Raw genomic sequence first — 25,478 nt, forward strand, 5'->3', positions numbered from 1 at the left:
AACTTATACATTCGACATTTATTATGCGCATATATGGATATCTCTTAATTTCTTCTATAAATTATTAATTGGGCTGCTATCATTGGTGCGAATAGATGTTCGGGAGGTCTCCCACCGATAGCCTTCCAATCCCTCTGAAACGAATGAAGAAATAATTTTTATATATTTCTTTATGAATATTTATGATATAAAAGTACTTAAAAATACTGAATACGACAAGAGTATCTATTATTTAAAACAGAAGTCGTAAAAGTCTTACCTAAAAAAATATTTCTCATTTTCTATGATCTGATTGGCAATATTTTAAAAATAGACTACAAAAATACTTTGGAAAAAGACCACCTATCATCAAGATAAAAGATATTAATATAATATAAACTTAATTAATTGTATAACAACAATAATGTTACCATATGAAATTGTAACAATGTGAATTTTTTATAATCGTATTTAGATATCTCAAGATATTAGCAAATTTACTGAACATCCGCCAACGTGAACACTATTTATTGGTCTTATATAATAATACATATACCTACGTATAACATGATGTTATATTGCGATAGCTGCAACTGGCAAGCATATTAACTAATTATGTATTTATATATTTGTATACACTATAGTTAACAACTAACATTATTATATGATCTCTAATCGGTATAATATTATACTTTACTGATTATTGAAGTGGGAACGTCTTAATATAATTAAATTATAATAATATGTCACGGTGATCGTCGAAGTGCGATGACTTTGCAGTGGCCTTAAACCGAGGATCGAGGCCGATTTGACGTGTACCTCTGATTATGGTATTTTAAATATTTTACTATTTCAGAATTTACTATTTACGCACTGTCGCAGATCATGTTCACTGTCCATACGTTTAAATAATGCTATAGCATATTATAATATATCGACTCAATATCAAATGTTTGTAAATATTTTATTTACACACTGGTAACAGTTATTACATATTAATGTATGCAGACACACAGAAATAATATATTATAAAATATTATATACATTAGCCACATAGGGTGGGTTACCGTTATTTGCTCTTTTTTCACATAGGTACGTATAATATATTATTATAGACTTATATAGTTAGTGTTGAAAAACGAGAAATCGCGGCGGCCAACCTGTATAATAATATGTAAAAATGAGAAATTAATAATAATTATTGGTTAAACGATCGAAACATTACATAAAACTCAGAATAAAATTATAGGTATAGGTACAAAACGTAATGATATAGTAAATATAATAATAATAATAACACCGTCCGTTGAAATGAGAATCTCGATGAATATTCTTCCTGGAATCATAACAAAAATATCGTGTAGATACCAACAATTAACAAATAGTTATAGATCTTTTAAAATATGACAAATGACTAGGTACGTATGCTTACTTTTCAAGGACTTCGCATCGACTTGACCGATTCCCGAGTTCTTTTCGGAACCCTCCTACCGATATGCAACGCCATTTCTCCCAGTTTGATCTCTTTGAACACAGCTATGGCTTCGCGATGACTTAACCCGTGCAACGGCTTGTTATTGACGGCCAGGATTTCGTCACCTGAAACATAATATAGGTAATATATTATCAAAAACCGTATTGTAATTTTAATACGTAATAAATAATAATGCGTAATAATATAATATTGTAGTGTTTGTGCTTTTGTGTTTAAGACTGAATATTGTCTGACCCACACTCTGCCAAGTGCCAACAGCCAGACTAGCGAATTTCAATTGACTTGAAAGTTGAAACTAATTTTTTGAAAGATTCGCAACATATTTCCAAGAACACGTCTATTATGAGTGTTTGTATATTATAACGATCGATTTGGTATCTCATTAAACATCGGCGCACAAGACGTTTAAACTTTTGAAGTGTATACATAAATTATGGGTAGTAAATTCGGTTTCGTTTGTTTAATCGAAACATACATAGACAAATGTATTCACACGGTATTAGCTGGTATAAGGTAAATAGGTAAACTTTCAAAATTTCAATATTATGTATAACTGTATAAGTACTTACCACGAATAAAATATAGAATAAATATACAGGTAGGCACAATACACCTTTTTGATAAGACCCATAAAAAAATAAATAATGTAGCATGCTAATCGATATTTTTCCTCTATACAACGAAAACCTGTGAATCATAAACCTACGTTTTTGTCAATAAGTAACCGTGACACGAAAACCTTAGGAAAAATCGGTCAGAAACAAAAACTTATTGTATCCAGCCCAAAAACATATTTATCTATAAATATCTAGTATAATGCTGGCTATAGGTACATTTTCTTAGAAATGTAATACAATATTTTGTTTTTATTGTTGATTTGTGTTGCTCTGGCCATAAACAAAGCTTTACGAAAATCGGTATTGAACAAAAAAAATCGTATTTATCCTAAAAAAAATAGAAAGATATCTGCAAGATCCCGATGTTTGAAACTATTATATTATACATTGTTGCCGGGAAAACGGGTACGCAGGGATTCAAAAAACGATCGCGTTTTCGCGTATTTTCGTTCGATTACGCGGTTTGTGTCGAAAACACAGCCTCGAAAGATTGATCCGAAATCGGATCAGGCCAAACCCTTCGTCAAAATCGAAACCCCATCACGACCGATTTATCCCCCGTCGGTCCCACTATAATATACATACGTAATATTATAGTAATGTACTATTGTTGTATGATAATGTACATTGCACGACGATGGTTCGGTTGCATAACTGCAGTTTACCGGGCGTACGTAATGCGCGAATTGTGAGCACACGGTTTCGACGTTATAATCGTTATTATTACTATTATACATTATTATCATCATCATGCCCGCGCACGGGTAGTTAATTTAACGAGTGTGGATTAGACCGATCGAATTACGAATAATGTCCGGTAACGGGACCACCGCCGCCACGGCCGACGGATTACACGACCGATCGAGTGCGTACTGTACACCTATGTAATATAGTAATAATATAATAACATATTATAATATCGTAGTAATTCATCGTGCCTCCCAATTTGTCCTATAAATTTTGCGATCGCCAGTCAGCAGTAGCGGTTCGTGCGTTTTAATTAACATCGCGCGCTCTACACCTACATATTATCATTATTATTATAATTATTCATTACAGCGCACGGTATATATACATAATATAGTTGATTGGGGCGTACACGGTCGTACGTTTGACCATTATTATTATACGACGTATATTATCGTGTGTGCACATCTGGTTTTGATCGGTCATGATCGGAAATAAATCGCCACCGCGACGAACGACGATTTAACCTAACGACTTGCATGACCGCGCAAGTCTTCAGCAGGGTGGCGGTCGGCCGGATGCGGATACGGTCGCGTGAAAAATAAAAACTACCTTCTAATTCGTCGTATTTTCCAATACGCGCGCGCGTGCTTCTCTTGGCGTGTGTAATCGAAAATAATTATTATAATATGCCGGCGGAGAGGTATATAATATTATATAGGTACTATATTATTATATAATACTATATGGTCTGTTACAAGCGGAAAAACATTTTATATGTATATTCTATATTATTACTACCACCGCGCGTGTTATTTAAGTACATTTTTTCACATCTTCGTTTAACCGATTCGCGGAAAAAAAAGTCGAGAAAAATAAACGCGTCGAGGGAACTGCAGTTATCGGACTTCAGACGACGATATAACGTGCGAGATATACGCCTGTCGTAAAGTGTTATAATAATAATATAATATAATATGCTTGTACCACACGACAATATAATGATATTATGTAATCGTCGTAGTTTAATGTTCAACAGCCGCGACGGGGGTGAGCTTCGCCATTTGAACGGGAAACAACCCCGTTTGACGTTTTCGGTTTCAGGCGAGCTCGCGACGATGATTTATCGTTTTCAAAAGTCACGTTTTCATCATATATGCGGCTACTATTATAATATGACGTATCATAGACACCCCGTGTATACTGCACTATATATACAACCTGAAACTCGTTGCTCGTCGATCTCTATAATATTATTTAACGGGGACCGATGAGAGAGGATCGGGGTTGGCGGCGACGCTAAGGTCATCCAGTCTACGTAGACAATATTATTATATGATAATATATTAAAGTCTCCATGAAATAGATCGCAAGCAATAAACGTATAATTTATTTTTTCTAAATCGCGAACATGGCGAATACACAACTGTTCTTGTCACAAATCACATATGATAAGGTATTGTATTTCCGGAGAAACAAAACACGCGCTGTATACACCTATAATTATATAATATGCCAGATGACATATATTATTATTTTTATTTTATACAGGGTGCCCATCCCTCTCTCGTTTATTCATTTTAAACCAACACGCAGGAAAACGGGAAATCGCTGCGGTGCAGGAGGACTCCTTCGTTTATAATAATAATAATAATAATAATAATATGTAGGTACATTGTACAGGTATTTATATAATAATAATAATAATAATATTATGTGTTATGACGTTTACTATAACTCCGCACACAATCCTATCACGAACTCTCGTACTCGTACCTACCTATACAATATTATTATAATTACGAGGGAAAAAAACGCGCGCGTGTGACCGTATGAATTATTTATGCTCGCATATCGTATTGTTGTGTGTATAATATTATAATATAGATTATACGGTGCTGTGGCGGGCGCGTGTACGGTGTGTGTCCGTTCGTACAACCCATACAATTCGACATTGTACACACATATAATATAATACGAATGTAGTACATTAGTACAATACCTGTAGCCCGTCGGCTGTCTGCCTATATAATATTATACTCTGCGCGCGTATTATACCTATGAAATATGCGACGACGGATGACTCATAATGTACGGTTTTCTGGACGTGCCAGTCAGCGCTACAAAGGCGCAATGAACCCGACGCACTCGCGTTATAATATAGTATTTAGGTATTGATAATACATTATTTTATTGTACGACTAATAGTAAGTACTATTATTGTCGTCTTCGCCAAAGTGATAAAACATTATGTTATAAACAGCCGCGTTCGTAATATGTATATCAAGGTATAATAATATTTACCGATGCATTATTTTGGTACTATATATAGTCGCTGCACCTATTCTATGCGGTGACCTATCGATGTAATCTGATCTACTACCTACTTGTATACGTACCTTATAATATACACTTAGGGCCCGTTTTACAATCATATTTTAAACCTCGGTTACGCTTAACCCACTGATTTTACCGGCCAAATTCGGTGGCTTAACCTTAGTTTAACGATTACGGGCACTTAAGAGGCCTGCTCGTGTTTCTTTAATAAGGGGCAATATTTAGGCAATATGTAATTCGGTTGCAGCCGCCTAAGGCATTTGTGTTAGTCGTTAATGACGATTAGTGTGAGTGTGATTGTGTGCGGGTACTGGGCTGTGTACTGCAATACTGCATGTGCGTTTATGGCAACGGCACCGCCCGACCGTATAAAAAACGATAACAGAAACAATTCGCACTCATCGTAAAGTGGTCTGAATAGAATGATTTTTTTTCGTTAAAAATAAGAGAATTTTTTTTACAAGGTGCATTGGATTTTGATTTTTAATTTCGTTGTTTAAAACAAGAATAATAAAAATAACAAAATCTTGTGAAAATTGGTTATATTCAAAATCATATTTTATGGTTTAGAAATAGAATTTTGAAAATTCAAGTCCAATGCGCCCCGTAAGAAGTGTTTCTCTTTCAAAAAAAAAAAATTATCGAAATCGGATCACTCTACAATAGGCGTGAGAGTTTTTCCTGTAAGGCATGTTTTTGAGAAAAAAAAACAGATCACGTGCAGACCCCTTAATAGTTAATACATAATACATGTATGATGTATGTAATATAAACTTATACAAGTCGGTGCAATGCATCAACACCCTTGTCGCATCTACTATAGTACTGTCTCTCCGGTAATTTCGATTTACCACCATCAATTGTTTGTTTTGATGCCACATCGGTATTATTTTACTTTATTTTATTTTATTAAATTCCGAGGGCTTTCTAGTTTAGTCTCTGATAGTCTCCAGTGGTTTTATAGCTCGAGTGGTTCAAAACAGTAGTTTTTGTACGGTTTACCGTATTGTTCATCGATATTGGTTTAATATTATATTTTTTTTCAACGGTCACTGCAACGTGTACTGTCCCTTATTCTTTCACCTCTTACAATTTAAATTTAATATATTACCATATTGGTATAGCAATATAATATTTCTGTCTCGTTTTCGACACATATCTCCTCTTCAAACCATTCACGTTATTGTATACGTGATTAAGGGATTTATAATTTTGGTATTATACCAACACAACTAACCCATAAATGCCTATGCCTTGGTTTGGTAAATAAAACATAATATTTATTTTGTTATTTATATAGCTCACGGGTGATTCACCAATAAATCCTCGCTCCTCTTTTATCCTTTAAAAATGAATTCTTTCAAATCTTTACTTTTGTAATTCTTAAGTATACTTAAAGACAATATTTTCAGATACTTAGATTTTTCATACCATTTTAGGAGTGACCTTTGGTGATACAACTTTTTTCAACGATAACCACCCTTTTTTATGTAAATTGTTGAGTATAGTAATAGTCCTTATGAGTTATTATAATTGTGCAGCTGCTGCGTCATAAAATATAATATGTAATATTTAGTCTAGTAATATAAAATGTTAATAGGTATATTAATATAAGTTATTAAAATTTTCAAACATCAAAGCTTCCGGACCTTATTTAAACTAATTATCATGGACTATTATCCCTAGTGCAAAGCTTAATAGCTTAGAAACTACACTCGTTTGAATATTGATTTAAATATAGGTTAATATTTTAATTGATATGGTCTGCTTAACAATAAGCTTTTGAAGTGAGTGACTCTTTAAAAAAAAATTGTATCACCTTAGGACACTCCTAAATACCTAAACTTAAATATCCAAGTATTTTAAAAGATCGTCTTTAAGTATATATCAAACTATTCTAAAAAATACAAATTAGAAATTGAATAATATTAAAGCATAATTATTGAAGGTTACAATTGGGCATTTGGGCGAGCATACTGATAAACCACTCTGTATAGGTTATGTATATACATATAGTATATAGTATACCCATGATATTCTGACCTTATCAATCCACTCGTAGATACGGTGATATGATGTTTCAATCGTTTTGTATATACATTTGACCCAGCATTATATATACAAATTGTATATTATATGCACAACACGCAGCCTTTTGCCCTTATTCCATTATGCATATCGTATTATATAGACGTTGTTTATTTATTTATTTATATTATGTCTTTGCGTGTCATCATCGACAAACGCGTACGGGAAGACTCGATCAGAGGTACTTATATAATGTATATACAGAGTAGTTGAATTACGGATACCGTAACGGTTACAAAAGCCGTGTCTCCGGATGCCCACGAGTTATTTGCAATTTTAAACTTAGCTCGGAATCGTTGGAAAACTGAAAACTGACCGTTATAACGTAACACCAGGCACCAGCTTTAGTTATATACGTTCATGTCCGTGTGCCTATTTCGTAATAAAATGTTCAAATTTTATTACCATTTAACGAGATACGGTTTATAGGGTTTTTCGAGCTTGTATCAATATGTCAATCGATCGACTAATCTCCGAACGTTCACAACATTTTGATATACATATATTTAATATATATATATATTACATGTAGAAATTACGCTGTACTCGCGAAGAGTGCTAAGTGTATTGCTATTGAGTAATAAAAATTATTTTATTATGAGATCCGATGGAAAACAATTACGATATTACCGGTTTTGTAATTACTGTATAAAACATCGGTGTAATATATGTATGTATATATATATATATATAGGTGTAATTGGAATAGGTACCCGAGTTTTATGTTCGTTGTATTGAATAAAATATATTAATAATATGTCTGTGTCTACGAAAATGCTCATTTCCCGATGTAATAAGATTTATTATATTTTTAAAAATACGTTCATACGGGTCCTATCACTGGATAGCTTCCCTACTCGCCGTCTCTTGTCCGTCATATTTTGTTATCATATTTGCTTATTGTATTTTTTTTTTTATATACAGATTGTAAATTTTTACTATATATTTTAATACAAAAAAAAAAATAAATGAATAAATGCGTTTGAAAAAACGACGTAATTAAATGTAAACGCGTATACGTCTTTCTACGTACCTATAGGTACGCGTTTTTTCTTTCAAAAGTACTTATTAATCATAAGAGCTCAAAATCTCGAAAGTGTAGTAGGTACCTACTGTAAAAATAAATAAGCTGAATCAATATAAAGGTACCATATATTATTATATGGAGTATTTGTGTTAGACGGAATATTGTACTTGTAGCGTATATAATGATATGCAGAATAAGACAATTTTTATTTTTCGCCGCAGGTAGAGTACAAAATGAATACCGAACAAAACAAATATGTGCATTACACACATTATATACATATAACACTCGGTGCGTGGCGTTTTATCCTTTTGACAGTTTTATTATTCAGTTAATAATTGTTTTATTGTTGGCAGACAGTAATATACTCGTAAAAAACTCAAAAATTGACACTATACATATAGTATACCTGCAGTATATAGGTATATATATATCGTATAATATGTTCAGGTAATATTATGAGCATGTGCGTCGTATGTGCGTGTGCGTATGTTTGCGATTTTATATCAGTCCTTGAATTTGCGATTATATAGGAGCACCGCGCCGTATAGATATTACCTACCTATATCGAATCGAAACGCACGTTATTAGTGCCTACGCCCCGGTAATCCTGCGCAAAGCTAATGATATGGACTAAGAATTCTGATGAATTATCGTGAAAATAAAACGTTAGATAAAGTCCTATGCTGAAAACGATATTCGCTTTGATAACCATTCGTAGGTAGGCGGATTGTATAGGTTAATAGGTATATACATAATAGTAATATCGCACGTCATACATTTATTTGCTATATTATAATCCTGAGGTGGGTTTGACGGCAAAGTTTTGCGAGCGCCTAGCCCATATCTTCGAGGTTGGTGGATGATGTGTACAGAAGTAGCTCACACGGGTATACTAGCTATATCTCTATATATTGCTTACCTTGACTGCACCGAACTAATATAATATCTATATATTTATATATGATCTGATATAATATTATATTATGTATATATAGGAAGGTAATAATTGGAGATGGGTTTTCCTTTTCCTTTATCGCGTGCTCGTTCTTACATCAATATTATAATTTATACGTTTCAAAGAGACCAAGACTCACACACAAACACACACACGTACTTACGAGTTATAGAAATACAAACAGCGTGTTGCATCAGCGAAAACAGATGCGAGAAGATTCCCACAAATACATATCACAAAACCCTTTTCAATCACCGTTTGAATGTATTTGATATCAGTGTCGTCATTTAGTGGAGGTGGTGGTGGGGGCTAATTTAGATATCTTGACCGATTGTTAGTGTAACTGGCTTAACTCACTGTGATTGGGATTATTTTTTGAGTTTCATAAGAATTTTTTTTTTCGTATTAAAATGATTTTCTTTCACAGATTAATATGTAGAGTATATATAGACTATTACTAGAAATATACATATACTTTAATAGTCTGTAATTTTTTTAAGGAACTGTTACGATTTTTCCTTTTAGAAATGACGCCACTCCTCAACACAATACATATAGGTATAATGATTCGACATACAAATTGCAATGTTGTTCGATACACCTCTGGCGTATCGTGAATAATATAATATTACCTTCTTTCAACGTCTCCTTATCGGCGGCTTGTCCGTTCGGAAATATGGTTTTCACGTAGATGCCCATCGTACCTTTCGGTGAGTCCGTGCCGCCTACGATGCTGAAACCCAAGCACTTGTGGCCCGGGCCTTTGTGGAACTTGACCGTCATTATCGTGAAACACGCATCCTTGCCGCCACCCCGCGGCAACGTGTAGAAACAATTGCCGTCGTTTTTTCCGCCCTGTGGACACGATACACGTTATTAATGACGTCCACGTAGGTACAATATATTATACAATTGTCGCGCATGTTATTATTATTATACTATTATATTATTATTTTCAAACAACCATGCCGTATTGTATTAATTCATAACAAATAATACATAATATAAGCGACGTGCGACGGTTTTCGTCGCCGGAAACGGAAATCGTGTCGTAGATATACAGCAGTGTAGGTATAATATGTATTATAACACACCACGGGCACTATAGGCTGCAGTCAGTCGCACTATTATGTCGACAATCTCATATTATGATATGTATTATAGAGGCGTTGAAAAGTGTTTTAAATCGATCCAATATAGGTAGACAATATGGAGTAATGGATTACGCGAACGAAACCGAGGACGCGAGGACCGCGAAGGTTATAATATATACGCGCGAATCCAGTGGGTGTATATTTATTATTATTGTTGTTATTACTGTCACGCACTTACACACACACATATATATATAGTAATGCTAACCTAATTATTTGTCGAATTCAAATGTGTCTTACACCTTATGTGTCGCACGCTGTACCTATGCATACATTATATAATGCTCTCAATGCTGCAGCCTGTCAGCATTGAGCATAATATTATAAATTGTACATGTGGCTGCAGCTCGCATATAGAGACGAATGAGTAATTAAATTTTTTTTCTACGGAGGATATGTTATGCTAGGTGAATATAATGAATAATATATTTTCATTATTTATTTACTTATTTATGAATTATTTTTATTATAGTGTAAATTATACAAATGTCCATAATAAATATTATTGTATTACTGTTTACGCGATATCATACGCTAATATAAAATAATAAATTATATTTTTCTTTATACGAATGATACGAATAAACGAGCGAACCTGTGGGTTTGTGCTCGTCGAGTGAAAATTATTCATGATGTATTATATCTATGAGGAGCAATGAATAATATTAAATTTGTGTCTACAGTGAAATGTTAATCGGAAATTTTTTGTACTTTTAGTGGATCGTGGATGAATTATGTTGTAAACCGATTATATATACATGTGTACTGTGTAGTATAAATACACAAATTATCATATAAAGCGGAGACGATTATCATAATAATAATTATGCGAAATTATTGTATATTATAATACAGCGAATAAATACAAAACTCAACTACCTATATACTCTTTTAAAAATTCTAAACATAAAAACATGTTATTGTTTTTTTTTTACCTGTGTTAAATATTATATTCCATATTAAGAGTATTGCGATTTGCGATTATGCAACGAGCGTGTAAAATAAATCAAGATTCAAATCATATAGAAATATTTAGGTATTTTACCAATAAATATTAAACATAAAATCAGTTTTTTTAATCAAATGTTACCATCCGTCAAAAGGTGAATACACAATTTATTTTTTTTAATTTTCAAATGTAAATTGGTACCTTTACAACATTTATATATTTAACGTACATTTTAGGCCATGCAGTACAGGATTGTAAAGAGGTAATTAATCAAGCACACAAAAGATAATACATATTATAACATGTAAAAATGTGTTGTCTGTTAGAAATTTCTACAAGGATTCTACGTGACAAGTATAATTTGACTATGTGTTTTTTTTTAAGTATTGTTATTCATTTGAAATCATCTTTAGACAGCACCTGTTAAAAAATATTAGTGGTAATAATATTTTTTTCCAGTGTGATTAGAAAATATTAATATTTAAATATAACTTTTACATTCAAGAAATAAATAGGCAGGAGGTACATGAAAAATGAAGTAATAGATATAAACATAATATCATAATTTGTTTTGATTTTATCGATATTATCTGAATTGGCAACGAATAATATTATCAATAAATGTTTTAATTAGCATAGGTATAGAAATGTTGTATATTATTACGAGAATATTACAGAATATAATGGTAAAAATCGATTATTATTGGAATAAAGATAACACCTGGACCTGGTACGAGAATAATAACAATGGATTTATATTTTAATGCCACGTTTTTATGGGTAACGATTTAGATCACATATTGTAACATTGACATCACGATTTGTCATCTAACAAACATATAATAATGTGAATATACTTATCATAACTATTCATAACCAATGAATATCAATAATCTAACAAAACGTAAGAAAATAACCACAAGAAAACGTGACTTGTATATTATATTTTATTTTCGTTCCAATATATTTTAATGCAATATAATACCTATAGAACTAAATATTGAAATATATTATATACAATTTAGATATAATATGCATATCAAATATTATCTGAATAAATTATGACAAAGTTAGCAGTTAGGTTATTATTCTCAAAGTTTTTATAGATATTGTACTTAATATTTAAGAGAATATTATTATTAGTTATTATTATACATAATTCATAAATTATATAAGTGGTAATTTATCATGATATATAATGCGTATATATTATATATATATTTATTGTACAACTACAATTTGTAATAATAACTTGTTTGTTTTAAGTATTGTTAGGATCTTAATTTATTTCGAACATAAATCCAAATCTATTATAATCAATGCGCTTTTAATTTTTTAGCTTAACTTAAAGTTTTTTGAACTTTAAAAAAAAAGACTACAAATAAAAAATTGATTGAACTGAAAACACTTTTGCAGCCTATATTATATATTAGATATAGTTAGTATAATATACTGTTATTTATTAATTATTGTTATTAAAGTTTTTTAAAAAATTTTTTTTAGAAATTTACAATCTTATTAAACTTATAAGTTATAACAATCTTACACAATAATTATACTAATGTGATTTATTTATTTTTATGGTATGCGTAGACAAGTGGATAAAACCTGTCCATTGACGAAACTCTAAAGTAAGTTTATATGTATAAATAAAGTGAACTATAGTCAACTTTCTTGATAATAATACACTCTATAATGTTCTGATTTTCTACAGCACTCGAAACATTTTCTTTTAAAAGTTATTGAAGGTTTTTATTTTTTATTTTTTTCGATTTACTCTGGGCCGGCCCGATTAACAAAGTAATGAATGGTAAATTTAAGATCAGATAAATGGTTATTATTTTAACTTAATTTTGTTCTAAGAAACGATTAAAATATTTTTCTTAGGTACGTCCTACTGTATTAATTATTAATTAGATACAATTAAAAATAAGTATTGTATTAACATTTTAACATAATAGTAAATCGTTTTAAATTTATAGAGTTCTTAACATTATAAAATATGTACTAAGTCCTAAGCGTGTTCGAATGTAATACTCCAATTATTAATTTATTATTAAAATGGTAGCTACTGCATTGAACAAGTATATTATAGACGTATTTGAAGGGGACACTATAATAGACGTCTTAATTGTCCATTAATTATCCTTAAACAAATCGCATCAAAATCGATGAAATAGAAAGCTTATTTACTCTCCAGGAAATTTGCGTTGGTATTCTTAGTAGTTGATTAAATTTTTGTTTATTGAAATAAACCTATAAAAGAATAAATTAGAATTGATGATTGTTGTAGGCAAATCGAAATAATGTAGGTAATGGGCATTAATTTTATATTTATGACACATCATTTATTTATTTGAAATTAAGAACCATCGATTATCTAATATCTTAAATACCTATATAGCTACTCTAAACGAATATTCGACTTAGGTATTTAATAATAATATTCTCTGATAAAATCATGTGTTTCTGTTGCTTTATATTATAATGATAAACAACTATATGTAGGTACTGATCCGTGATCGCGAGATTTCAGAAAGTTTTACAATCTGAGCTCGTAAATTAATTGTAAATAAACATCAACAAATCGTAAAACTAACAATATTATAATAATTATGTTATCGTCGGAAGTATATATTATTGTCGTAAAGGATAATATATTGTATCGTGATCAATTTTCAATAAACTTATACATATATATATATATATCTATAGTCTATACATATATGTCTCTATACATATATTATTATAATCGTTTAAATCGAGTAACCCAACAAAACTGTGTACAAAACTACATAAGTCCTTGAACTGTGTAGTGTGTACCGTATACGCACAAGCGAGCACAAAATATTGTAACAATACAAAAACAAAACGAATGTATATACCTACGAGCACCTATAAATTATAAAATCAGTTCGCGACCGCATCCGTCGTTACATATTATAATATAGTCGCCTTGTCTCACGTTATATGTTGTTTGTGTACGGCCGGGAAGACGACCGCCTATAACATGGACGAGGTTTCGTGTGAATTTTACGTCACGTGTAAAAATATAACATATCGTGTCGCGTTTATTTGGTTCGCGCGGAAAGACAAAAACACCTTATTCGTCTAATTGTGTGAGAGTATAAACCGCGAGCGAATTTGCTGTATCGTAAAAAGGACTTTAAAACGTAAAGCCGAGCAGAGGTATATATATAGTGATAGTACCTACTATATAATATACGTCGGTATATGTGCGTATGGGTGCGATATAATATAATTGTATATATTAACGGTACGTTTTCCTGGCTATAGATCGTCCTGGTATGCTGTATATAATAACACGTGTGTGGGAGTGTGTGTGTGTGTGTGTGGTAAATAATGGGGACGTATAAAATTGTAATAAAAGTTTATATTATTGTACGCAGCGTTCCTTTGATCGATTGACGGGGACAAGTCAAAAGTGCGGACGGACGTCTTAAAGGTGACCAGATCAATACCATAATATAATCTTTTAGCGTTTCTGCTGTAGATTTCACCTCCCTTTTACAGTTAAAAGAAAAATAGAAACTGCGCAGATTATTCAAGTGTTAATAATCCTGTAAAGCGTATATAATAATATAATAAGTGTATACGAGCCCCAAACAGCTGTTGTTATAATATGTGCGAACAGACCAAGAGAAAGACTAAGGATCTCTCCAAAAATCAAAAGGGTCTATAACAAGTAAGATGCGATGTATTGAAGAGTTTATAGGGATATAATATAATATTATTATAGAGACTTATAAATTTCAGTAGGTACGCGCCGAACGGTTTTCAAAGGATGAGCTGACGAGACGACCTTTCGGAGAACAAAAATCTTACCTGCAGATTGTTGCGATGACAATGGTCCGCCGGGACGACGCCACTGCCACCGCCACCGCCGCCGGAACTGGGGACAGTGGCGCCGGCTGGTGACGCGGTCCTCCCGTTGAACGTGCGATACGGGTTCCTGCCGCTGACCCTTGTCGAACCGTTTCTTTCCAGCCTGTCAGCCTGCTGCTGTTCCGGTGTCCGTCGGCGGTGGCGTGCGCGTTGCTCGTCCCACTGCGACGATTCCGGTATGGCCGGAAGATCAGCGACGGTCCTTTCCGAAGGCGGCGGTGGCAGCGGAGGCAGTGGTTTGTGCATCAGTGGCGGCGGCAGCGGTGGCGGCGACGATCGCGGCGGCAACTGTTGCTGCAGGGACGGTAACTGTTGCTGCATGGGCGGTAATTGTTGCTGCAATGATGGTAACTGTTGCTGCGGCGGCGGCGTGTAGGCCTGCTGCAGCGAAGATGGGCCGCCCAGACGTGGACGACAGGCGCCGTGCCCGGGCGCGGACGTGGACACGGCACCCCCGATCCTGAACGCTTTAGTCGTCAGTGGTGTGTCCAAGGCCAGGGAGTCGGCTTGCGACCACCTACGGCACGATCGCATCTTCGGTTTGTTCTGCAACAGCAGACTGCAATTGTAATAGTCATCGTCGTCACCGTCGCCGTCGTCGTCGTTGTAACCGTCGTCAGTGTCGTCGCCACTGCAACGCGTTGGTCGCCGCGCAGCGTTATTTACGGACCGTCTGACAACGAACGAATGAGGTCTACAGCTGAGTCTGGAAACGATCACGTGAAAGGTTATAATTTGTCAGATAAAAATAATAACAATAATTGTTGTTCGTGTGTATCATATATAGTATGCAATATATAAGTGGAAGGTACTATATAGCAAAACTTCCTTGTTTGTTTTTTAATATTATTTTGATTATTATTAATCGACACGCCGGGGCTACGTGCAGATATTGTGCCAACAAAAAATTGTTCACGTGTGAGAACCACGATCCAATACCGTTCCGAATAAACAACAAAATAGCGATTTGCAGCTATATATAAGAGTTAAAGTTCTCAATATTTTAGCGTCCGGTTTTTTACGATTCTAGTACCTAGGTACAATATGTACATACCAGATACCTAATAACTATACCTAGGAGTTGGCTCTCGAAACGTGTCACACGTGCAAATGACTCGAATATACGCAGTACTTACTACTTTTTGATATTGAAATTGAAATTTTACCATTTAAACGATAAAAAAAAGGTGTACAAGTGGGTGTCTGTGTGTCGCTCTGCTGTCCAGTAAGTTACACGTGAATCACTTGGTGTTAAATTTGAATTCAATGATATAATATGATATTACTAAGGGCCGTTCTTACAATATCCGGTTAAACTTAACAGACACTTTACCGAACATTGTAAGAACGGCCTTAAGTATATTTGATGATATTATTGTGAATAAATAAATTTATATATTATAACCTATTTACGTGAAACCTAATTGTATCTAAGGCTTAGATATAAAAGTTGAACATTTTATAAATTTTCAACTACAAAATAATTATTAAATTTTAAATTTGATAAATTTCGTCAAAATTTGAACTTTAAATGCTTATAAAAAAAAAATTGTGCCCATGTATTTTTAATATTTTTCAACTGCTATTGTAACAATTTATCAGGAACTTTGAATTAAATTTTCACGCTTTTATATACAACAAATACAATTTTATTGACAATGTAAAAATGCTAACATAAACAGTCAGTCAACATTTCATGTATCTGTGGTCATTTATTTTAAAATTACACCAAAAACCAAAATTCGGAAAAATTCCCGTTTTTTCTTAATTTTTCTTTTGTTTTTCACGGCGCTTTTGTAAACTACTTGAAAATGTTGACAACCCCCCCCCCCCCCCCCCCCAAAGTACCAGATCCTATCAGAAAAGATACTGTTGAAGACAATTCAAGCTATTTTACTGTCCTAAAAGGTGATGACAGACACACACAAAAAAAAACACATCGTTGTAAAATCAATACATTCATCGCTTCGCTTAGAATCTACAATGCATCTCAAACTGTATTATGTGATTAACTGAACTAAAAATAAGTTCAAAATAACAACATGGATCAAAAAAATTAGTGACCCGTCTTTGTTATCCGTCGATTTCGTCGAACGTCGATGTACAAAGGAATGTTCGGTTTGCTGTTAACACATAACATATCAATTTATGTCTTGTTAACAAAACGGGCGTCTGCACACGTGATGTGGGTACTCTATTTGGCCGACGCCGATAACATCGCATTTAATAATATAATATAATATATATTATGTAGTTTATTGTATGGGGTAAAATAAAATCGAGGTGATTTTCGTAGAAATAAAATCTATAAAAACTTCTCGACCTTATACCGAAATAATTCCCCGGCACTGGAGATTTTCGTACATATTATACACGGGTAATATAAAAGTGAAAACCACGGGGTGTGCGTACGTATGCGATTTGCCGATTTTTACGATATTTAGGGTGCATAAAACGGTTATAATAGCCCGATCGGATTCGGTATGGTGAATTTAATATATTTTTTCCATAAATTCAAACAAATATTGTTGTTGTGTTGAAATCGTTGTAATTTATAATATAATATTATTAACCAATATAATATTAAAAACCGTGTGAGAAAGAAAAACAACGTCACGCGTTTAGCGCTGGGAATCGGTTTTTTTTTCGATCGGATCATCGTTTCGGGGACACTCGTCTACGGACATTGTAATAATATTGTTGACTTGTTAAAATCGATTTCCTCTATTGTTTTTCGTGGTCAATTGCGACCTTGTACATGAACAATACGTAATTCAATAAGTTATAAACAAATCGCACAACCACATAATATACGTTGGGACGTACTTAGAAACACGCGCACACACACACACACACAATACGTATATAAATGTTGTAATGCAAAGAATCCGTTGCGGTGCACAATGTTTTCGGACCCAATATATAGTCAGTCGGATAGCGCCGTCAACCATGCGGAAATCGGTGGTCGTCCTAATTTCAAACGCATATAACTTTTGCGGAAACCGTATTCGAAATGTGTATTTGATTACAGCCACATGGGTAACAAGTCGTAACACAAGTCTCTTCGACGAAATGCCTAAATGTGCAAAGAGATTGATGAGTCAAACTTGAACCACGGCCGCCGAGTGTCGTGAGTTTTGATTATTATGTGCATTGTATATTGCATTGTAGGTACGCGTGTAAATAAGAAATGAAAAATATTCATAATATGATTATTGTGGTCCGGCTTACCAACAAAACTGTTTTTTCTTTCCCCCTAATTACGTTAAAATATGTTATCTGCTATACACGATTCCTAATTTCGTGAGTATTTTTCTCCCGTCTCGTTTGTATATACGATTACACGCGCATTATTATCATATTATATAGTATTATGATTATTATTATTCATTAACCAGAAAAGAATACACAATAGAAAAAACCGTGTGTTGATTAAAAAAAAAAAAAATTAAATAAATAAAGACGAGTGGAATAAAATCGCTGACATTTATATTTTTTCCCTCGACCCACGTAGGATTTAATATTGTGTAACCCACAATTTTTTTTGTATTAATAATAATATTATGTACGATAAGACTACTACAATATCGGATACGTACACTCATTTGGTAATTAATAATAATTATCATAGCATTTATTCGTACGTTGGCTTAAATGTATTTATGACGTCTCTCCCTCGCTACGTCCATACCTGAAGCCATAGATTTTCCCACAGTATTATTATTATCTCAGTCGTAATCATCTGATTAAGATAAAGTCAAAATTCCTCAGGGGGGAAAAATCAAACTGCAACCGTAGTAGTGCGCTGCGTGTAACGACAAACCGTTATTTATAAAAATTTTTTTTTGCACTCTTTTGTGTGTGATTGTGCACATATACATCGGTACGATTCGATGAATTCGTATGGAATTAATTTTTGACTTTTATAGTTTTATTGCGAAAGACTGCGTACTGTTGTATACGCTATTCATAATTCATCGTGATGCTTTTTGATACTTGGCATTACTCCACGAGGTACCTATATTACAGTGGTATAGTAGGAGGGTTGACTGCAGGATGAGAGAGAGGGGGTGAGAAAGCGAACGGAAAGGACATAGTATATAATATTATATATATGTGTATTATAGTAGTTCTAGAGATATTTATTTAACTTTTTGGTTACCCCAGGTGTTCTCTTTTATCTTTATGATGCTTATGCATTCATATTTTTGAGACCCCATGCAATTACTTAAACAAGTAGAATATTTTGTGCGCTAGTTGTGTAGATTTATAGTCATGGAAATGTATAGGTACTACGGCATTTGCGTATAATAAGGGTTATTTAAATCTATCAATACCATAATTTTATTCTAGACGTTCGTTATAATAATATTATACATACACAATAATCACGGGCAGAACTATACTAGATATATTGTTATTATTTTTTTTTTTTGTGAAAGTCTATAGTATATTTTTATTTTTTTGGGAAGGCGGTTCTATTAGATATTTTTGGGAGTTTCTCCTATGATACCTACAGCCGCTTACACAATCACAGCTTCGGCTACAAATATTAATTTTATTGGTGTGTGTATATAACTAACGATTATCGTTCTTAAACTGTCTTTTATAGATACAATAATAAAATTGTTGTAATCTACTTTACATACTGGACACATTCATGCTTAATTGTTCAAAGTGTTTTTTAATTTATGTATGAATCATTCGGTGGTTATCATAAACCTGTTTTTCTCTAGTAATATAGCCACTCAAAGTTCACTCACATTGTACAGTCAAACAGTGACTCTTATGCGTCAACAGACAACAATGATTTAGACGAAAATATATATTATAGTGTATTGATGTTTTGAACAGAAAAAAAGAAAAATACGATCAATAAATAGATATCGTTAGTTAGATTATAATAATATGTGTACCTAATGGACGAAACAATCTAAACGTTTGTGAAACTTAAACTTGAAACACGTATAATAATTGTATACAATGTCGAAATAAAAATATATTAACCCACGATATTTTCGAAGAAACCAGTTTAAGTTCAAGTATTCAAACCGTTTTGATAAATAAATAATGCATTTTTTTCTCTAAATATTTACATTAGATATAGAATGCGTATTCGAGCTTCAAAGATAATATGCTGCAGGATGTATCCAACGCAGGTTTAAAGTGCCGTAATACAGTCGAATTACAACACAATAAATGCTGAATGTCTATGCGTCTGGCGTCTAACGTAATCGGTATACGTTTGTATCAAATATTATATTATTATCGAGAGAAAATCGAATGATATATAAATATATTAGCACATTTCGCGGAAAATATTATATTCTAATAAAATTGGAAATTCGGAACCATAATATTTATAACTGGACTCGTTGCTGATTATATTACGTAGGTTAAAATTCAGATATATATATTATATAGCCTCGTCATAAATCGGCCCGCTAACAATATGTGTTATCGAACTTCACGCCCGTACAGTATACCTAATACCTATCACCTATAATGCATGTAATCGATAGACTTATTAAAGTAAAAAACTATCGCACTCACCGGTCGGCGTCGTATCCGGTGGCCGTCGCGGTGCTGACGATGCTGTTGTAACCGTGGTCGCTGTACGACACGGACGACCGGTCGCTACCGGCTCCGTCGTCGGCGGTCCCACGGCCGGACGAACCGCAGGACGACGGCGTCTCGGCGACGCGGCACAGCGATGACGGCTGCATCAGCCGGTGGTCGGCGGACAGGTCGAATGCGACGGGCAGCGAACACGGGCCCATGGCGTCCACGTCCTGTCCTAGCAACGGCGACGGCACGTAAAACGTGGACGACGTGTCCGAGGCCAGGCTGTTCGGGCGCGTGTTGCCGAACAGCTGCAGCTGCGACCGGCGCTTGCAGCCGATGTTCAGCATGTTCAGTCGGGCGCGCAACATGTCTTGCACTGTGTTCGCTGATGTTATTGGCGGCGACAACGACGCGGTCGAGTCGTCCGACGACGACGGCGACGGTGGCAGCAGAGGCCCGTCCACCGCCGCCGATTTGTCCTTGCCAGTGCCCGTGTTGAACGACGAACACCGACGCCGGATCTTCCGCCACTTTTGTCCCATGTTCTTGTTCCACAAGCTGACGTCTGCTGAAACACCGCGAAAACGACAGTTAATATTACACAAGACGGTGATCCGCTTAAGTGTCTAGGGCCTATAAACTCTCAATTTCGAAATGTCTTAACAATATTTTTGAAAATAAATAATGATTTTTTTTTACAATTTACTATCGTTATTATTTTTTAAGTTTGAACTTTTTTGAACAATAACGTACATTTTTAATTTGATAAGCAGAATTGGAGTACATACGATTCGAATTTCGAACGAGTTGTTAATTCGTTATACAACTTAAGTATTTAAAGTTTCCATGAGCGGAGTAGTGGATCAACATTTTGCGGCAAATGGGGACCACTGTGCCACTATTCCGCTTATCAAACTTAAAATACTTTTAGCTCAGATGTTGTAGGAATTTGTTGTTTTCTACACCATATATAGATCAGTTTAACATTAGTTTCATACTATGTGTCTAAGCAGGATTAATACACAATATTTTATTTTGTTTTATTATGTTTTTTGAAATTGTTTAATTTTAAAATACTCTTTTAGAGTTTTTTTATATTTTGAACTCTATTTATGACTGATTAACTTTTCGCAAGAAATGTATTGATTTCATATAAATTCTATATATTCGAATTTTCGAATATGAAAAATTGCTTAATTATTAAGTGTTTTATATTTATTTTTTTGAATGACTCGTTACATTTTTAATTCCATATTCCAAAACTGAATGTTTTTTGAGGTACCCCTGTGCCACTCTATACTGATAATTAAAACTTTAAATAGTAAAGTCACAACTAAGTAATTACTCGTGCGAAATTCAAGTTGTCATATATATCGAAATACTCCAATATTCTGATAAGAATATAAAATTAAAAATGTTTGTTCTAATTTAAAAAAATTAAATAACTTTTCAAAATAATGAGTATGACACTTAAATGGATAACCTTGTGTTCCTGGATATAAGTATTTATAATCCATAATTGATTGTATTTTATATTATATTATATAATATTATATTTATTGTCGTTCGATCTGAAACTCAGTATTATTACTAGGAAGGTAGGCACCTATATATTATATTATGCGGTACAGCGTCGCGATGGATAATATTGACGATTATATTATCATATATATAATTATTACTACACGTGGAAATTATAGGTTCTTAGCTCTAATAAGCTATAATATATAGACGAACTGACCAGTAAATAATGAAATGTGGATTAGAATTTATATTAAAAGCCGTCAAATCATGAGAAATATATTATATATCATGTATTTATGACTTATAATAGTTATAATTATACGTATGTAGTTGTACAGGGTTAAGATGTCATAAATATGAGTCTTTTTTGAGTAATTTATTTAAAAATGTATCAAGACATGTAACGATAAGACCTTTTACCCAGGTTTGGGACCATTGGGACCACCTTATATATATTATAATATATGTATAAGTAGATACTTTAAATTTAATACGATTTAGTATCCCCAAACGAGTGTTGGGATTCTTTTTGCGCTTCTTCCCAAGTCTAATAAAATAATAATTTACGTTACACGATAAATGTCGAAAGTGACAATCGTGTACCTACTACAATGAATTTACAGCTCATGATGTACTTAAGAATAATATATTAATATTATGTAGAGTAAGGACTTATCCGTGTACGTTGATTATTATATCAATTAAAATATTATACTTATTTGACAATAATTATAAAATGCGAGAACAATGTGCGTCATACGTGGTTTCAAATGTGTTTATTTATTTAATTCGTTCATGGTGGCCCCTGCAGCTTTGGTAAATTAATGTCCCACAATTTCTTAGAGGACCCGATGAAACGCGAGGTTCGTGTTCGTCGTCATTGTTTTCATAACTCGCGTCCTACAAGAAAACTATTTTATAATAATAAAATGTACAATAGGCGGTTCAAAGGAAATAAAAACTAATAATACGCGTATTTGGGTCGGCATGGCGTGTTGATTACCGTCTCTTCATTACATTACACGTTTCATTAGGCTCCGATGTTATTATAAATTATTATAATTATTATAATATATTGTAAACGATGATCGTACACCCAAGTACGCAATGCACATTATAACGTAGCGACGGTGTGGTGGTGTGGTTCTTGTACATGCCGGAAAGTCATTTTCGTAACTCAAAATTAAACATTCGGTTTAAACAAAAACATAGTATACATAAGACGCGTATGAAGAATTTAAGTGTATATTTTATAGATGTCTCAAATTATAAAATTGTATTTTAATAAAATAAAAACTAGTACAATAGTAACTACAAGTCTTTATATCGATCAAAAAAAAAAATTACATGGCAAGACATTATTTATCAATATACATTATACTTATGCATTACCTAACACAATGCAATAATACGTCGGTTATTCGTATTTGCAAGTATAATGGTTCATCAAGTAGGTACTTACTAATTAGTTGCGAGTATGCTTTATTATATGATTTTTTATTCTGTGTAAGTTATGAATTTTCAATGATAATTATTGTTCAACTTTTAAACGAAAACTTCTATTGGTCATTTCATGGTTAAAAGCAAAATATAATACACGATACGGACGTTTAAAGTCATGGAAAAATAGCTTATCGGTTGAACAAATTAATTTTTAAATATAATCATGCACTCAAATTCTTTTTTGTATGGTATTGTATCACGACTGCACGTGAAGGTTTGAATTAAATGCATTTTAAACTGTTATAAATTATTAAACAATTTAGCCAATTATGATAAGAAAATCAATTAAGTACCATAGAATATAAAGAGATAGAACATTAATATTTGTTGATTATTTTTACAGTGAAAAATGAATAGATTATTAAAGATCAAAATGTCAAATGAACATATAAATAATTCTCATAATGTGCATATAAATACACATATTTAGGTAACAGATTTATCGACGTGACTCATACGCCGATATTTAGATTTGTAAATTCTAAAATAAGTATGAAAGTTTTCAAACTTGGTAGGTAGGTAGGTACCTAATTCATTGCATATTGACATATTGTACCTATTATACACATTAATTATTTATATTAGACGTGACAAGACACAAGTAAATAGTAATGTTAGTGTATATTTATGTATTATTTAGTGTTGTAGTGGATTAATTCATAAATTCATATTAAAATAATACGAATCAGAGGGTTTTAGGAATAATAATATTAAGAAGATGAATAATGCAACAGTGTTCTCACATTTTGCATTGTCGGACGTCGGTCGACGGTCGTTAGGTATATTTAACGTTTAGGTTTACAACGACCACGACCAGAACTTATGATAATTAATATAATATATATATTATACAGATATGAGAATAAACTATAATCGTGAAAAAAAACACATGTCCCGTGTCCCTGTAATAAGTAGTATATGTTCTGTCTTTTAACTATACTGTACATCGGTATCATTTATTATAAGCTATAACGGTTCAGATAACCTCTTTATGTGTTAAAATATCTAACATGTATAACATATAACAGCTGATTTCTAAACAAAAGCGATCATTGATTAACATAATCATATTATGTATATATTCTAATTTTTTTTTTAAATAAAAATAACTTCAATAAAGGCGTTGGCCCCAAGTACCTAATACATAGAAAAGAAACATATACATATATTGTGTCATATATATATATAATATACTGTGAAATATATTATACAGTATTATATTTGACATACATTATGCAATATAATGGAAATATATTATCAATTATTAGACATTCAACACTGATTGTATTAGTATTTGAGATTTTTCGTCTATAGTCAATTTATCATAAATTATATACGTTTTATAAACATTTACTAGAATATAATAGGGTAGGCGAATAAGGAATAAAACGTATAATGTAATATTTAAATACTAAAATATCGATGAATAATGCTAGCTAATCATTTGTATGGGCGTAAGAAATGTATTATAGTTCTGACACCGATCGCGAAGAGTAAAACAAAATCTTATAACCACACGAATGGTTCGGAATCGAGTCCGTGGTACCTATACCTATACGATGAAATATTAGTTAAATACTTCGAGCAATTCAATACTTGGTGGTGTAATCGTGTAAAGTTATCGCATGGGTATCCGATTATAGATAGGTAGGTACTATGTGTGTGACGTTACACCCAAGTACCCAACAC

At 32.9% G+C, this 25,478-nt stretch overlaps 1 protein-coding gene across 4 annotated transcripts in view; it reads right to left on the reverse strand.

Annotated features, from left to right (window-relative positions):
* Positions 1–924: 924 nt before the first annotated feature.
* The window catches only part of LOC100162662, a 51,770-nt gene continuing 27,216 nt past the window's right edge, over positions 925–25,478 (reverse strand). For 2 of the 4 annotated variants that reach the window (XM_016804743.2, XM_008185317.2), the window contains 5 exons: positions 20,751–21,327; positions 15,138–15,903; positions 9,821–10,043; positions 1,412–1,578; positions 925–1,315 (listed from right to left, as the gene is read on the reverse strand). In XM_016804743.2, coding sequence (XP_016660232.1) covers positions 1,415–1,578; positions 9,821–10,043; positions 15,138–15,903; positions 20,751–21,327 — 1,730 coding nt within the window. In that variant the 3' untranslated portion in view covers positions 925–1,315; positions 1,412–1,414. Of the gene's footprint in view, positions 1,316–1,411; positions 1,579–9,820; positions 10,044–15,137; positions 15,904–20,750; positions 21,331–25,478 lie in introns of all 4 variants that reach the window. The other 2 variants (XM_008185315.2, XM_008185316.2) reach the window with 1 other exon arrangement.

This window comes from Acyrthosiphon pisum, chromosome A1 (assembly GCF_005508785.2).
Source record: "Acyrthosiphon pisum isolate AL4f chromosome A1, pea_aphid_22Mar2018_4r6ur, whole genome shotgun sequence".
Lineage (NCBI taxonomy): Eukaryota > Metazoa > Arthropoda > Insecta > Hemiptera > Aphididae > Acyrthosiphon > Acyrthosiphon pisum.